Source organism: Oncorhynchus kisutch, unplaced genomic scaffold (genome assembly GCF_002021735.2).
Source record: "Oncorhynchus kisutch isolate 150728-3 unplaced genomic scaffold, Okis_V2 scaffold3997, whole genome shotgun sequence".
NCBI classification, from domain to species: Eukaryota; Metazoa; Chordata; class Actinopteri; order Salmoniformes; family Salmonidae; genus Oncorhynchus; species Oncorhynchus kisutch.
The window spans coordinates 63,188-79,142 of NW_022265942.1; the positions used below are offsets into that span (position 1 = coordinate 63,188).

Below are 15,955 nucleotides of genomic sequence, written 5' to 3' on the forward strand. Positions count from 1 at the left end.
TGATTGTTCCTGTCTCTGTGTAGTGTTCACCAGATAGGCTGTATTAGGTTGGTGGGTGATTGTTCCTGTCTCTGTGTAGTGTCACCAGATAGGCTGTAATAAGTTTCACGTTCCGTTTGTTGGTTTTTGTATTTATCGTTATTTCATGTACCGTCACTTTTTTCATTAAAGACATGAATAACCACCACGCCGCATTTCGGTCCGACTCTCTTTCAACAAACGAAGAACGCCGTTACAGAAGGTCAGTCAATCCGGAAGAGTTCAAGGACTTTTAAAGTTTCTTCAAGTGAAGTCGCAAAAACGATCAAGCGCTATGATGAAACTGGCTCTAATTAGGACCACCACAGGAAAGGAAGACCCAGAGGTACCTCTGCTGTAGAGGATACGTTCATTAGAGTGACCAGCCTCAGAAATTGCAGCCCAAATAAATGCTTCACAGTGTTCAAGTAACAGACACATCTCAACATCAATTGTTCAGAGGAGACTGTGTGAATCAGTCCTTCATGGTCAAATTGCTGCAAAGAAACCACCACAAAAAGACACCAATAAGAAGAAGAGACTTGCTTGGTCCAAGAAACACGACCGAAGGATTTAGACTGGTGGAAATCTGTCATTTTGGTCCAAATTTTAAGATTTTTGGTTCCAACCACTGTGTCTCTATGAGATGCAGAATAGGTGAACGGATGATCTCCACATGTGTGGTTCCCACCATGAAGCATGGAGGAAGAGGTGTGATGGTGTGGGGGTGCTATGCTGGTGACACTGTGATTTATTTAGAATTCAAGGCACACTTAACCAGCATGGCTACTACAGCATTCTGCAGCAATATACCACCCCATCTGGTTTGCGCTTAGTGGGACTATCATTTGTTTTTCAACAGGAAAATGACCCAACACACCACCAGGCTGTGTAAGTGCTATTTGACCAAGGAGAGTGATGAAGTGCTGCATCAGATGACCTGGCTCTCCACAATCACCCGGCCTCTACCCAATTGAGATGGTTTGGGATGAGTACGACCGCAGAGTGAAGGAAAAGCAGCCAACAAGTGCTCAGCATATGTGGGAACTCCTTCAAGACTGTTGGAAAAGCATTCCCCATGAAGCTGGTTGAGAGAATGCCAAGATTGCGCAAAGCTGTCATCAAGGAAAAGGGTGGCTATTTGAAGAATCTCAAATATAAAATATATTTTGATTTGTTTAACCGTTTTTGGGTTGCTACATGATTCCATATGTGTTATTTCATAGTTTTGATGCCGTCACTAGTATTCTACAATGTAGAAAATAGTAAAAATAAAGAAAAACCCTTCAATAAGTAAGTGTGCCCACATCCCAAATGGTACCCTATTCCCTATATAGTGCACTACTTTTGACCAGAGCCTGGCACCATGATGTCAGTGTTATTGATTCACAGTCAGGAAATGGCTGCCACCCTGGTGTTGTCCCTGAGTGACATCTTGGTTTCATGGCCAACAAGGGAAACAAAGCCATGCAAGAATAGCTAGCTCTCTCTCTCTCTCTCTCTCTGCCGCTCTGTCTTTCTCTCTCTCTCTGCCGCTCTCTCTTTCTATGTGTGTGTGTGTGTGTGTGTGTGTGTGTGTGTGTGTGTGTGTGTGTGTGTGTGTGTGTGTGTGTGTGTGTGTGTGTGTGTGTGTGTGTGTGTGTGTGTGTGTGTGTGTGTGTGTGTGGTTTTATTACCAAAGGTTGAACATTATCCTTCCCCTTCATGCAAAACCAATTATCCTGCTTTAAAGAGCAGTTTTCAAATGAGCCAGCTAACAGTGTGGAGGCAGACCCAATTGTCTCCATTGCCTCTGTGACTGGAATGTTGTGTGTACACGGGTCTGTGCACGTGTGTCTGTGTGTATGTCATTTGTGTGTGTGTGTTTGCGCCCGTGTGTGTGTATATTTGTTTGCGCCCCTGAGTGTGTGTCTGTGTGTGTCTGCGCCCGTGTGTGTGTGTGTGCGCCCCTGTGTGTCTAGTCTCTGAATTGAGGCTGCTACAGCAGCTGCCAGACACCCAGAGCACGGCTCATTAGTATGCTAGGGCTTAATCAGTGTGATGTCATCAGTGGAACAGAGATTTTCATCAGGACAACAGTCTTAAAGCAGCCAGGGGGTCACCACCATTACAAACAACTCAACCACCGCTGCACACACACAGGAAGATAACAGAGGGAGAGGAGAGAGAGACATCAAATTCCCTCCACACACAGAAGACAAGGGGCTGAGAGAGAGAGAGAGAGTCTGAGACCTCTGCTCCAGCAGGGCCAAGCACTTGCCATCTGCCCAGAACAGCAACGCAGTTCACGTTTGCCAGCTGATGGTACTTAGCGTCTCTGAACAAAGTGCCGACCGTAATTTGCCAACCGAGTGCGAACCGATTTTACGTGTAGAAACGGACGAAAATGCCGGCAGTCAGACACCTTCAAAAAACACTGCGCTGTCAGTGAATGAACGGCAGACAGACGGTAGACTATCATTCAGTGAGATGTATTCTCAAGAGAGACAGGAAGAGATCTCAGTGCTGTCCTCTCTTCCTTTCCTCTGATCTCTTTCCTCTCTTCCTCTCCTCTCAGAGAGACAGGAAGAGATCTCAGTGCTGTCCTCCCTTCCTCTCCTCTCAGAGAGACAGGAAGAGATCTCAGTGCTGTCCTCTCTTCCTTTCCTCTGATCTCTTTCCTCTCTTCCTCTCCTCTCAGAGAGACAGTCTACTTCAGAAAGGCCAAGCGCTAACCCTCTGCCCTCTACAGCAACAACAACACAGCTCATACCAGAGGTGATGCTAGCAAGATGGCCAACAAAGGAGGTCGCGGTAGTTAATGAAGGGCCAATAGCAACATGACTCGACCTGCGTCTCCCGCCCGTCCACACACAGCACACTCCAGGGGGTTGGCTGGCTCTTCCAGGGAGGGAGGAGGGCTCTTCCAGGGAGGGAGGAGTGCTCTTCCAGGGAGGGAGGGGGGCTCTTCCAGGGAGGGAGGAGGGCTCTTCCAGGGAGGGAGGAGGGCTCTTCTAGGGAGGGAGGAGGGCTCTTCTAGGGAGGGAGGAGGGCTCTTCCAGGGAGGGAGGAGGGCTCTTCCAGTGGGGAAAGAGCCAGACAGCTGGTGTACTAAGTCTAATGTAGGACAAGGATTATGGAGGATATTAATATTACCTTTCTGTTTCCCTCTGGCTTCATTTAGCTTGAGATATTATATATATATCTCAAAGATTATTTTAGCTTGAACAATAATGTAGACCTATGTAAGATCATTGCATGGTCACTGTCATTTGTAATCCGGTTTTAATGTGGAATTAGTTACATAGGTCTAAAGTTACCTGTATCTGTGTTAAACAGGCCTAACTTTACTCCCAGATGAATGAGTTGGTACTGAGCTCATTTGGGATAGAAGAGGGGAGGAGAGAGATGGAGGTAGAAAGAGAGCTGGAGAGAGAGACATGGGGGTAGAGAGAGAGAGACACAGGGAGAGAGAGAGACATGGGGAGAGTGACATGGGGGGAGAGAGAGACACACACATGGGGGGAGAGAGAGACACGGGGAGAGAGAGAGAGAGAGAGACACGGGGAGAGAGAGAGGGGAGAGAGAGAGAGAGACGCGGGGAGAGAGAGAGAGACGCGGGGAGAGAGAGAAAGACGGTGAGAGAGAGAGAGAGACACGGGGAGAGAGAGAGAGAGACACGGGGAGAGAGAGAGAGACACTGGGGGAGAGAGAGAGAGACACTGGGGGAGAGAGAGAGAGAGACACTGGGGGAGAGAGAAACACTGGGAGAGAGAGAGAGAGAGAGACACGGGGAGAGAGAGAGGGGAGAGAGACGCGGGGCGAGAGGGGAGAGAGACGCGGGGAGAGAGAGAGAGACGCGGGGAGAGAGAGAGAGAGACGCGGGGAGAGAGAGAGAGAGACGTGGGGAGAGAGAGACGTGGGGAGAGAGAGAGAGAGACGTGGGGAGAGAGAGAGAGAGAGAGACGTGGGGGGGAGAGAGAGAGAGAGAGACGTGGGGAGAGAGAGCGAGAGACACGGGGAGAGAGAGAGAGAGATACGGGGGGAGAGAGAGAGAGACGGGGGGAGAGAGAGAGAGACGGGGAGAGAGAGAGAGACGGGGAGAGAGAGAGACATGGGGAGAGAGAGAGAGAGAGAGAGACGCGGGGAGAGAGAGAGACGCGGGGAGAGAGTGAGAGAGAGACACGGGGAGAGAGAGACATGCGGGGGGAGAGAGAGACATGCGGGGAGAGAGAGAGATGGTTGGGTTGCGTGCAGCCAGCAGTTAGATTAAGATTAATGTTTTACAAAACTGAGGTTTAGCAGAGCTGCTCTCTCTGATGCTGCTTGAGAAGATAGAACCACAATTAAAAGCACGTTGTCAACGAGGCTGTACTGTCTCCAGGATGGGAGGATGGCAACAGACGCCAGGGAGGAAGAAAGGAGTGTAGAGGGAGATGAGAGGGAGGAAGGACAGAGTGAAGAGAGAAGAAACGAGGGAGAGAGGAGTGTAGAGGGAGATGAGAGGGAGGAAGGACAGAGGGAAGAGAGAAGAAACGAGGGAGAGAGGAGTTTAGAGGGAGATGAGAGGGAGGAAGGACAGAGGGAAGAGAGAAGAAACGAGGGAGAGAGGAGTGTAGAGGGAGATGAGAGGGAGGAAGGACAGAGGGAAGAGAGAAGAAACGAGGGAGAGAGGAGTGTAGAGGGAGATGAGAGGGAGGAAGGACAGAGGGAAGAGAGAAGAAACGAGGGAGAGAGGAGGGGGTAACCAAAACGAACATGACAAAGGAGCTTGTGACGTGCAGTTGAATTGTCACGGCAGTAAACACTCCGCCACGCGTTACTGCCGGGCCATTAAAGACACGCCATTTGCCACATTATGAGATGAATACAGGAAGGCAAATTACACACCATTCTTTTAATGATTATCCCACTCTGCGTTCAGGTATTTTACAGCCATTGGAGAGGAGACACACCAAGTTATTCCACTGCTTTCACTGCTCTGGCTTCTAGTCATTAGAAAACAATAAAACACTCTTCATGAAGGGTGATTTAACCGCTGCTAGACAACTGTTAGAAACAGCGCGTTCCAAACATTATCCGTCCGGCTAGCAGTCTAATAACTGGGTGTGTGAAGACCCAGTTGTATTTGACCTTCCAACCCACCAGCTGTCCACTAATGAGTTCTCTGACACTTTCAGCCCGAGGGAAGGAACACTCATCATTCTACTGGAGCCAGTATTGTGCCAGAATATTTCCACAAGTTCAGACGCATATTTACTGAACTTCACCTGAGGCCTCGTATGACAGCTTGAATGATGGGGGAACTGCTCAAGTGTGTGAGCAGTGAACACACACACACACACTCCATGTAGGCTTTTGCAGGACCTCTCTGGAGAAAAGGTCTGTTGTACTGAAAATACAGTTGTCATGTGGATACTGTTTACCCCATGCCTATTTCAGACTTTCAGCAGTGAATGTTATATTATGTAAATTGTACAGTACACTGCGTGGGCATCTGCCTCCACCAATCATGGGGCAGACTTACAAACATCCTCCATCCTCCACACAGTGCATGTAAGCCATCTTTTTATCCCTACACCTACACCATACTAAACTGTACAGTACGCTGTGATGCAACATGGAATAGAATGCAAATGTGCGTGTGTGTGTATATAACTGTATATAATTATAAAGTGAGAAAATGACTCTATAGGACTCCCAGAGGAGGCGGGGTCTAGGGCGTAGTGGGCCAAATGCTGTGGAGGGGCCATAAACTATAGGAAGCAGAGAGCAATCTCTTACACACACACACACACACACACACACACACACACAGCTCCAATGGAGAGCAGCATAGCAGTAGCAAGTTCTGGCAGGGAGAGACATTAATCATGTCACTGGATCCCAGGAGGAGGAGTCACACACACACACACACACACACACACGCACACACCGACCTGCTGAAAGGGAGATGTGACAGAACACTGAGCTTGTAGGTTGACTGATCTGTGGGAGGACAGAGGACTCTGCTCTGATTAACACTGTATTATTCAGCTTACACTGGGCTGATCCCAGATCTGTATGTGCCAACTCCTCTCGCTGTCTATGGCATGACAATGATAGTCAGGTGGCCAGAGCACCAACAGATCTTTCATTAGTCTTCAATGTGCTGGTGTTTTTGTGTGGACTGTGTTAAAGAAAGAGCAAAGAGCTGTGGCCTAACAGCAGCCCTGAGACATACTGCAGCAGGACAACACTTTGAGAGCTGACCGTTTCAGCCAGCTGTGGTCTAACAGCAGCCCTGAGACATACTGCAGCAGGACAACACTTTGAGAGCTGACCGTTTCAGCCAGCTGTGGTCTAACAGCAGCCCTGAGACATACTGCAGCAGGACAACACTTTGAGAGCTGACCGTTTCAGCCAGCTGTGGTCTAACAGCAGCCCTGAGACATACTGCAGCAGGACAACACTTTGAGAGCTGACCGTTTCAGCCAGCTGTGGTCTAACAGCAGCCCTGAGACATACTGCAGCAGGACAACACTTTGAGAGCTGACCGTTTCAGCCAGCTGTGGTCTAACAGCAGCCCTGAGACATACTGCAGCAGGACAACACTTTGAGAGCTGACCGTTTCAGCCAGATGTGGTCTAACAGCAGCCCTGAGACATACTGCAGCAGGACAACACTTTGAGAGCTGACCGTTTCAGCCAGCTGTGGTCTAACAGCAGCCCTGAGACATACTGCAGCAGGACAACACTTTGAGAGCTGACCGTTTCAGCCAGCTGTGGTCTAACAGCAGCCCTGAGACATACTGCAGCAGGACAACACTTTGAGAGCTGACCGTTTCAGCCAGCTGTGGCCCAACAGCAGCCCTGAGACATACTGCAGCAGGACAACACTTTGAGAGCTGACCGTTTCAGCCAGCTGTGGCCCAACAGCAGCCATGAGACATACTGCAGCAGTACAACACTTTGAGAGCTGACCGTTTCAGCCAGCTGTGGTCTAACAGCAGCCCTGAGACATACTGCAGCAGGACAACACTTTGAGAGCTGACCGTTTCAGCCAGCTGTGGTCTAACAGCAGCCCTGAGACATACTGCAGCAGGACAACACTTTGAGAGCTGACCGTTTCAGCCAGCTGTGGCCCAACAGCAGCCCTGAGACATACTGCAGCAGGACAACACTTTGAGAGCTGACCGTTTCAGCCAGCTGTGGCCCAACAGCAGCCATGAGACATACTGCAGCAGTACAACACTTTGAGAGCTGACCGTTTCAGCCAGCTGTGGTCTAACAGCAGCCCTGAGACATACTGCAGCAGTACAACACTTTGAGAGCTGACCGTTTCAGCCAGCTGTGGTCTAACAGCAGCCCTGAGACATACTGCAGCAGGACAACACTTTGAGAGCTGACCGTTTCAGCCAGCTGTGGTCTAACAGCAGCCCTGAGACATACTGCAGCAGGACAACACTTTGAGAGCTGACCGTTTCAGCCAGCTGTGGTCTAACAGCAGCCCTGAGACTTACTGCAGCAGGACAACACTTTGAGAGCTGACCGTTTCAGCCAGCTGTGGTCTAACAGCAGCCCTGAGACATACTGCAGCAGGACAACACTTTGAGAGCTGACCGTTTCAGCCAGCTGTGGTCTAACAGCAGCCCTGAGACATACTGCAGCAGGACAACACTTTGAGAGCTGACCGTTTCAGCCAGCTGTGGCCCAACAGCAGCCCTGAGACATACTGCAGCAGGACAACACTGTGAGAGCTGACCGTTTCAGCCAGCTGTGGCCCAACAGCAGCCCTGAGACATACTGCAGCAGGACAACACTTTGAGAGCTGACCGTTTCAGCCAGCTGTGGCCCAACAGCAGCCATGAGACATACTGCAGCAGTACAACACTTTGAGAGCTGACCGTTTCAGCCAGCTGTGGTCTAACAGCAGCCCTGAGACATACTGCAGCAGGACAACACTTTGAGAGCTGACCGTTTCAGCCAGCTGTGGTCTAACAGCAGCCCTGAGACATACTGCAGCAGGACAACACTTTGAGAGCTGACCGTTTCAGCCAGCTGTGGTCTAACAGCAGCCCTGAGACATACTGCAGCAGGACAACACTTTGAGAGCTGACCGTTTCAGCCAGCTGTGGTCTAACAGCAGCCCTGAGACATACTGCAGCAGGACAACACTTTGAGAGCTGACCGTTTCAGCCAGCTGTGGTCTAACAGCAGCCCTGAGACATACTGCAGCAGGACAACACTTTGAGAGCTGACCGTTTCAGCCAGCTGTGGCCCAACAGCAGCCCTGAGACATACTGCAGCAGGACAACACTTTGAGAGCTGACCGTTTCAGCCAGCTGTGGCCCAACAGCAGCCATGAGACATACTGCAGCAGTACAACACTTTGAGAGCTGACCGTTTCAGCCAGCTGTGGTCTAACAGCAGCCCTGAGACATACTGCAGCAGTACAACACTTTGAGAGCTGACCGTTTCAGCCAGCTGTGGTCTAACAGCAGCCCTGAGACATACTGCAGCAGGACAACACTTTGAGAGCTGACCGTTTCAGCCAGCTGTGGTCTAACAGCAGCCCTGAGACATACTGCAGCAGGACAACACTTTGAGAGCTGACCGTTTCAGCCAGCTGTGGTCTAACAGCAGCCCTGAGACATACTGCAGCAGGACAACACTTTGAGAGCTGACCGTTTCAGCCAGCTGTGGTCTAACAGCAGCCCTGAGACATACTGCAGCAGGACAACACTTTGAGAGCTGACCGTTTCAGCCAGCTGTGGTCTAACAGCAGCCCTGAGACATACTGCAGCAGGACAACACTTTGAGAGCTGACCGTTTCAGCCAGCTGTGGTCTAACAGCAGCCCTGAGACATACTGCAGCAGGACAACACTTTGAGAGCTGACCGTTTCAGCCAGCTGTGGCCCAACAGCAGCCCTGAGACATACTGCAGCAGGACAACACTGTGAGAGCTGACCGTTTCAGCCAGCTGTGGTCTAACAGCAGCCCTGAGACATACTGCAGCAGTACAACACTTTGAGAGCTGACCGTTTCAGCCAGCTGTGGCCCAACAGCAGCCCTGAGACATACTGCAGCAGGACAACACTTTGAGAGCTGACCGTTTCAGCCAGCTGTGGCCCAACAGCAGCCCTGTGAGACACCAGTGTTATGCCTGGGTCAATGAGTCATCAGGACCCATGGTGTTGATGAAGGCAGGTCCTGGTGTCTCTCTGTTTTAACATGACTGTATAACACAACACCCTCATTAGAGAGGCTGACAGACAGGGGGAGGGAAGAGTGGGAAGAACAGGATGTGCAGTCATCCAGAGAGAGAGAGAGCCTTGCTATTGAGAAAGGCCGCCGTAGGCAGACCTGGCGCTCAAGAGAAGACAGGCTATGTGCTCACTGCCCACAAAATGAGGTGGAAACTGAGCTGCACTTCCTAACCTGCCATATGTATGACCATATCAGAGACACATATTTCCCTCAGATTACACAGACCCACAAAGAATTTGAAAATAACTCCCATATCTGGGTGAAATACCCTACCAGAGAGAGAGAGAGACTTAGGGTACTTCTGTTCATTAGTCATTTCAATGAAATACATACCAATTGATTGGTGAATAATGTAAAGTGTCAGGGCAGTGTAGAGACTAGAGACGGTGATGTAAGATCTAAAGGCACCTCATCATTATTTATATTTGCAGGCTGAAAGGAAATCCACTCTGTCTGGCTGCTGTTTGGTGCGTTTATTTAAACCCCTCCTTGATGTCCTAGTTTCATAGTGGCAGACTCCATTAGCCATTCTAGAACAGATTCCAGGAGTGGGCTATTGATTGAAAATCACACTCCCACACAGTGGTTCCAACACACAGCATTACTGTCAGAACATAGGCTAGCACGATGAGCCAGACACTGAGGAAAATCACCCTATTGGAATCAATGCCTCAGTTACTGTCCCTGTCCCTGTCCCAGCCCGGCCTGATGTGGTGTGTACATGCTAGGCCAATACGGGACAACACACACACACACACACACACACACACACACACACACACACTGGAGACCTATAGCACGTGCTTTCTTAATGACCTCTGATTGGGTTAACTGCTGTGCTCTGTTAACCACTCCACCTCTGTACAACATGACAGTATCAGTCCTGTCAGCAGGCTCCTCTGTCACCTTGCAGCCGCTCCCGTCATCCATCCCAATGTGTTTGGGGAGTCGGGACGGAGATGATTTTCAACACACAACAACAACATGAATTATGTTATTACTGAGAGATTGTTCTCCGGCTGATTAAAGTTGTCAGCATTGGTTAGTTCCGTGGTGGGCTGTGCTGTGACTCTCTTTCTCTCTCACGCTCCCTCTCTCTCTGTGTCTCTGGCAGTATATAGGCCATGTGATACATGTCCATGCTGGCTGGCCTTGATGCAGTTACTGTAAGGGGATTTTCAGAACAACACTTGAATGTAGCTTTTTCAGGCTGTAGTGTAATTGAGGCCGTTATGGTCATCTAAACAATGCCTTCCTCTTCCCTTAGCGACTCGGTCCAGCTATAGTTGTCATGGTTTCTGTGTGTCAGAAAGTCAAGTACTGTTCTGTTTGAGAGTATTCAGAAGATAAACGGATCCATCACAGATAAGCATACTGATTATTAGCACTGCAGAAACAAGGAGTATTTTCTAGGCTAAACTGTTTCTCCATCTTACTACAGCGTGATTGGAACTGACTAGAGACAAGCTGATGACAATTACTCTCATGGTGGTGAATTTCGTACAAAATGTGCTGGTGGAGTTTCTGCATGCCTCGAGGGCTCATCTGTGAAATGTCAGCGTGTGTGTTTTGTTCTAGAGGGAACCACTGAAAGGAAAGATCACTCTGCAGTCAGTACAGAGACTGTATGGTGTAGTAATCTCACCATGGCAGAACACAACACACACACTGACTGTATGGTGTAGTAATCTCACCATGGCAGAACACAACACACACACTGACTGTATGGTGTAGTAATCTCACCATGGCAGAACACAACACACACACACACAACACACACACTAACTGTATGGTGTAGTAATCTCACCATGGCAGAACACAACACAACACACTGACTGTATGGTGTAGTAATCTCACCATGGCAGAACACAACACACACACACACAACACACACACTAACTGTATGGTGTAGTAATCTCACCATGGCAGAACACAACACAACACACTGACTGTATGGTGTAGTAATCTCACCATGGCAGAACACAACACACACACACACAACACACACACTGACTGTATGGTGTAGTAATCTCACCATGGCAGAACACAACACACACACACACAACACACACACTGACTGTATGGTGTAGTAATCTCACCATGGCAGAACACAACACACACAAACACAACACACACACTGACTGTATGGTGTAGTAATCTCACCATGGCAGAACACAACACACACACACAACACACACACTGACTGTATGGTGTAGTAACCTCACCATGGCAGAACACAACACACACACTGACTGTATGGTGTAGTAATCTCACCATGGCAGAACACAACACACACACTGACTGTATGGTGTAGTAATCTCACCATGGCAGAACACAACACACACACACACAACACACACACTGACTGTATGGTGTAGTAACCTCACCATGGCAGAACACATCACACACACACACAACACACACACTGACTGTATGGTGTAGTAATCTCACCATGGCAGAACACAACACACACACACAACACACACACTGACTGTATGGTGTAGTAACCTCACCATGGCAGAACACAACACACATACACAACACACACACTGACTGTATGGTGTAGTAACCTCACCATGGCAGAACACAACACACACACTGACTGTATGGTGTAGTAATCTCACCATGCAGAACAGCAGATGGGTCTGTCAGCACTGTGGGCTGGGCTGGCATTCACACTAGTGATTTGTCCGTCCCTAAAGAAGCAGAGTACAGGACCTGACAGCTCATGTATACAGTGGAATAATTGCATAATGCATGTTTTTGTGAAGCATTTCGACAGAGGAGGAGGACATGGGGTAGCTGCTTCTTCAGGGAGTAGGTTTGACTACACCCACAGATTGCATTCAATGCTGTATGTTCTTTTAAGTATGAAGCTGGGTGGTTCGTGGTCACTGCTTCAGCCTTTTCACTTGTCATGTTGGCCTAGTTCTGTTTTTCCCATAAGTGACGTCATTGTTGATTGCTGTATCCAAGTTTCCAGCTTTTTCAAACGTTATTGTCGACACTTTACATTAAGGTGTACTTTATAAATGGCTTAGAAACGGCTAATTACTAGATAGTTTGTAAATATAACACATTGGTTTTGCTCGCTAAACGCTTCCCTGTCTCACTAATGGTACGGTGTGCTCCTACAGGAAGCCTCGTCCTGTCTCCCAGCTGGTTGCTCAGCGGGTAGCTCCGCAGTTCGCCTCGCCCACGCTGCTGCCCAAGAAGGACAAGAAGGACAGAACGGACCAGGAGAAGAATGACAAAGAGCCCACAGTGAAGAAGAACAACCACAAGAAGATGAGGTAAACATTCACAGATAAATAACTGTTTATCATGAACCTGTTGCATTTAACCTGTAGTAGTAGTAGTATGGTGTGATTAGTAGTAATATGATAGTGTGTAGTAGTAGTATGATAGTGTGTAGTAGTAGTATGATAGTGTGTAGTAGTAGTAGTAGTAGTATGATAGTGTGTAGTAGTAGTAGTAGTATGATTGTGTTTAGTAGTAGTAGTAGTAGTAGTAATAATATGATAGTGTGTAGTAGTAGTATGATAGTGTTTAGTAGTAGTAGTATGATAGTGTTTAGTAGTATGATAGTATTTAGTAGTAGTAGTATGATAGTGTGATTAGTAGTAGTAGTATGATAGTGTGTAGTAGTATGATAGTGTGATTAGTAGTAGTAGTATTATAGTGTTTAGTAGTTGTAGTATGATAGTGTGTAGTAGTAGTAGTATGATAGTGTTTAGTAGTAGTAGTAGTAGTATGGTGTGATTAGTAGTATGATAGTGTGTAGTAGTAGTGTGTAGTAGTAGTATGATAGTGTTTAGTAGTAGTAGTATGATGGTGTGATAATTAGTAGTATGGTGTGATTAGTAGTAGTAGTATGATAGTGTGATTAGTAGTAGTATGATAGTGTGATTAGTAGTAGTAGTATGATAGTGTGATTAGTAGTAGTAGTATGATAGTGTGATTAGTAGTAGTAGTATGATAGTGTGATTAGTAGTAGTAGTATGATAGTGTGATTGGTAGTAGTAGTATGATTAGTAGTATGATAGTGTGATTAGTAGTAGTATGATAGTGTGATTAGTAGTGGTGGTAGTATGGTGTGATTAGTAGTAGTAGTAGTATGGTGTGATTAGTAGTAGTATAGTGTGATTAGTAGTAGTAGTAGTAGTAGTATGGTGGTTAGTAGTAGTAGTAGTATGATCGTGTGATTAGTAGTAGTAGTTTAGTGTGATGAGTAGTAGTTGTATGATAGTGTGATTAGTAGTAGTAGTATGGTGTGATTAGTAGTAGTAGTAGTATGATAGTGTGGTTAGTAGTAGTAGTAGTATGATAGTGTGGTTAGTAGTAGTAGTATGGTGTGATTAGTAGTAGTATGATCGTGTGATTAGTAGTAGTATGATAGTGTGATTAGTATGATCGTGTGATTAGTAGTAGTAGTATGATCGTGTGATTAGTAGTATGATAGTAGTAGGAGTGTGATTAGTAGTAGTAGTATGATAGTGTGATTAGTAGTAGTAGTAGTATGATAGTGTGATTAGTATCAGCATGATAGTGTAATTAGTATCAGCATGATAGTGTGATTAGTAGTAGTAGTATGATAGTGTGTAGTAGTAGTATGATAGTGTGTAGTAGTAGTAGTATGATAGTGTGTAGTAGTAGTAGTATGGTGTGATTAGTAGTAGTAGTATGATAGTGTTTAGTAGTAGTAGTAGTATGATAGTGTGTAGTAGTAGTAGTATGATAGTGTGATTAGTAGTAGTAGTATTATAGTGTTTAGTAGTAGTTGTAGTATGGTGTGATTAGTAGTAGTATGATAGTGTGTAGTAGTAGTAGTAGTCTGGTGTGATTAGTAGTATGATAGTGTGTAGTAGTAGTAGTAGTGTGTAGTAGTAGTATGATAGTGTTTAGTAGTAGTAGTAGTATGGTGTGATTAGTAGTAGTATGGTGTGATTAGTAGTATGATAGTGTGATTAGTAGTAGTATGATAGTGTGATTAGTAGTAGTAGTGGTATGATAGTGTGATTAGTAGTAGTAGTATTATAGTGTTTAGTAGTAGTTGTAGTATGATAGTGTGTAGTAGTAGTAGTATGGTGTGATAATTAGTAGTATGGTGTGATTAGTAGTAGTATGGTGTGATTAGTAGTAGTAGTATGATAGTGTGATTTGTAGTAGTAGTATGATAGTGTGATTAGTAGTAGTAGTAGTAGTAGTATGATAGTGTGATTAGTAGTAGTAGTAGTAGTAGTAGTATGATAGTGTGATTAGTAGTAGTAGTATGATAGTGTGATTAGTAGTAGTAGTATGATAGTGTGATTAGTAGTAGTAGTATTATAGTGTTTAGTAGTAGTTGTAGTATGATAGTGTGTAGTAGTAGTAGTATGGTGTGATAAGTAGTAGTATGGTGTGATTAGTAGTATTATGGTGTGATTAGTAGTAGTAGTATGATAGTGTGATTAGTAGTAGTATGGTGTGAATAGTAGGAGTATGGTGTGATTAGTAGTAGTATGGTGTGATTAGTAGTAGTAGTATGATGGTGTGATAATTAGTAGTATGGTGTGATTAGTAGTAGTATGGTGTGATTAGTAGTAGTAGTATGATAGTGTGATTTGTAGTAGTAGTATGATAGTGTGATTAGTAGTAGTATGGTGTGAATAGTAGGAGTATGGTGTGATTAGTAGTAGTATGGTGTGATTAGTAGTAGGAGTATGATAGTGTGATTAGTAGTGGTGGTAGTATGATAGTGTGATTAGTAGTAGTAGTATGATAGTGTGATTAGTAGTAGCATGATAGTGTGATTAGTAGTAGCATGATAGTGTGATTAGTAGTAGCATGATAGTGTGATTAGTATCAGCATGATAGTGTGATTAGTATCAGCATGATAGTGTGATTAGTATCAGCATGATCGTGTTTAGTAGTATGATAGTATGATTAGTAGTAGCATGATAGTGTGATTAGTAGTAGCATGATAGTGTGATTAGTAGTAGCATGATAGTGTGATTAGTATCAGCATGATAGTGTTTAGTAGTATGATAGTGTGATTAATAGTAGTATCAGCATGATAGTGTTTAGTAGTATGATGGTGTGATTAATAGTAGTATCAGCATGATAGTGTTTATTATTAGTATGATAGTGGGATTATTACTAGTATTATTAGTATCAGTGTAGCAGTATCAAAGTAGGATGATAGTAGAAAGGTACAGTTCAAGTCTGAACTTTACGTACACCTAGGTTGAAGTCATTAAAACTCAATCCACAAATGTCTTGTTAACAAACTATAGTTTTGTCAAGTTGGTTAGGACATCTACTTTGTGCATGACACATCATTTTTTACAAAAATTGTTTACAGACAGATTTTTTTCACTTATAATTCACTGTATCACAATTCCAGTGGGTCAGAAGTTTTCATACACTAAGTTGACTGTGCCTTTAAACAGCTTGGAAAGTTCCAGAAAGTGATGTCATGGCTTTAGAAGCTTCTGATAGGTTAATTGACACCATTTGAGTCAATTGGAGGTGTGGATGTATTTCAAGGCCTACCTTCAAACTCAATGACTCTGCTTGACATCATGGGAAAATCAAAACACCTGAAGGTACCACGTTCATCTGTACAAACAATAGTACACAAGTATAAACACCATGGGACCACGCAGCCGTCATACCGCTCAGGAAGGAGACGCGTTCTGTCTCCTAGAGATGAACGTACTTTGGTGCG

The 15,955-nt window shown here is 45.8% G+C and overlaps 1 protein-coding gene across 1 annotated transcript in view; it reads left to right on the forward strand.

The window, feature by feature from the left end:
- Positions 1-15,955, forward strand: part of LOC109882704 (YY1-associated factor 2) — a 32,880-nt gene that overhangs the window by 13,354 nt on the left and 3,571 nt on the right. Inside the window, exon 3 of the mRNA XM_031821609.1 lies at positions 12,384-12,539. Coding sequence (XP_031677469.1) covers positions 12,384-12,539 — 156 coding nt within the window. The remainder of the gene's footprint in view (positions 1-12,383; positions 12,540-15,955) is intronic.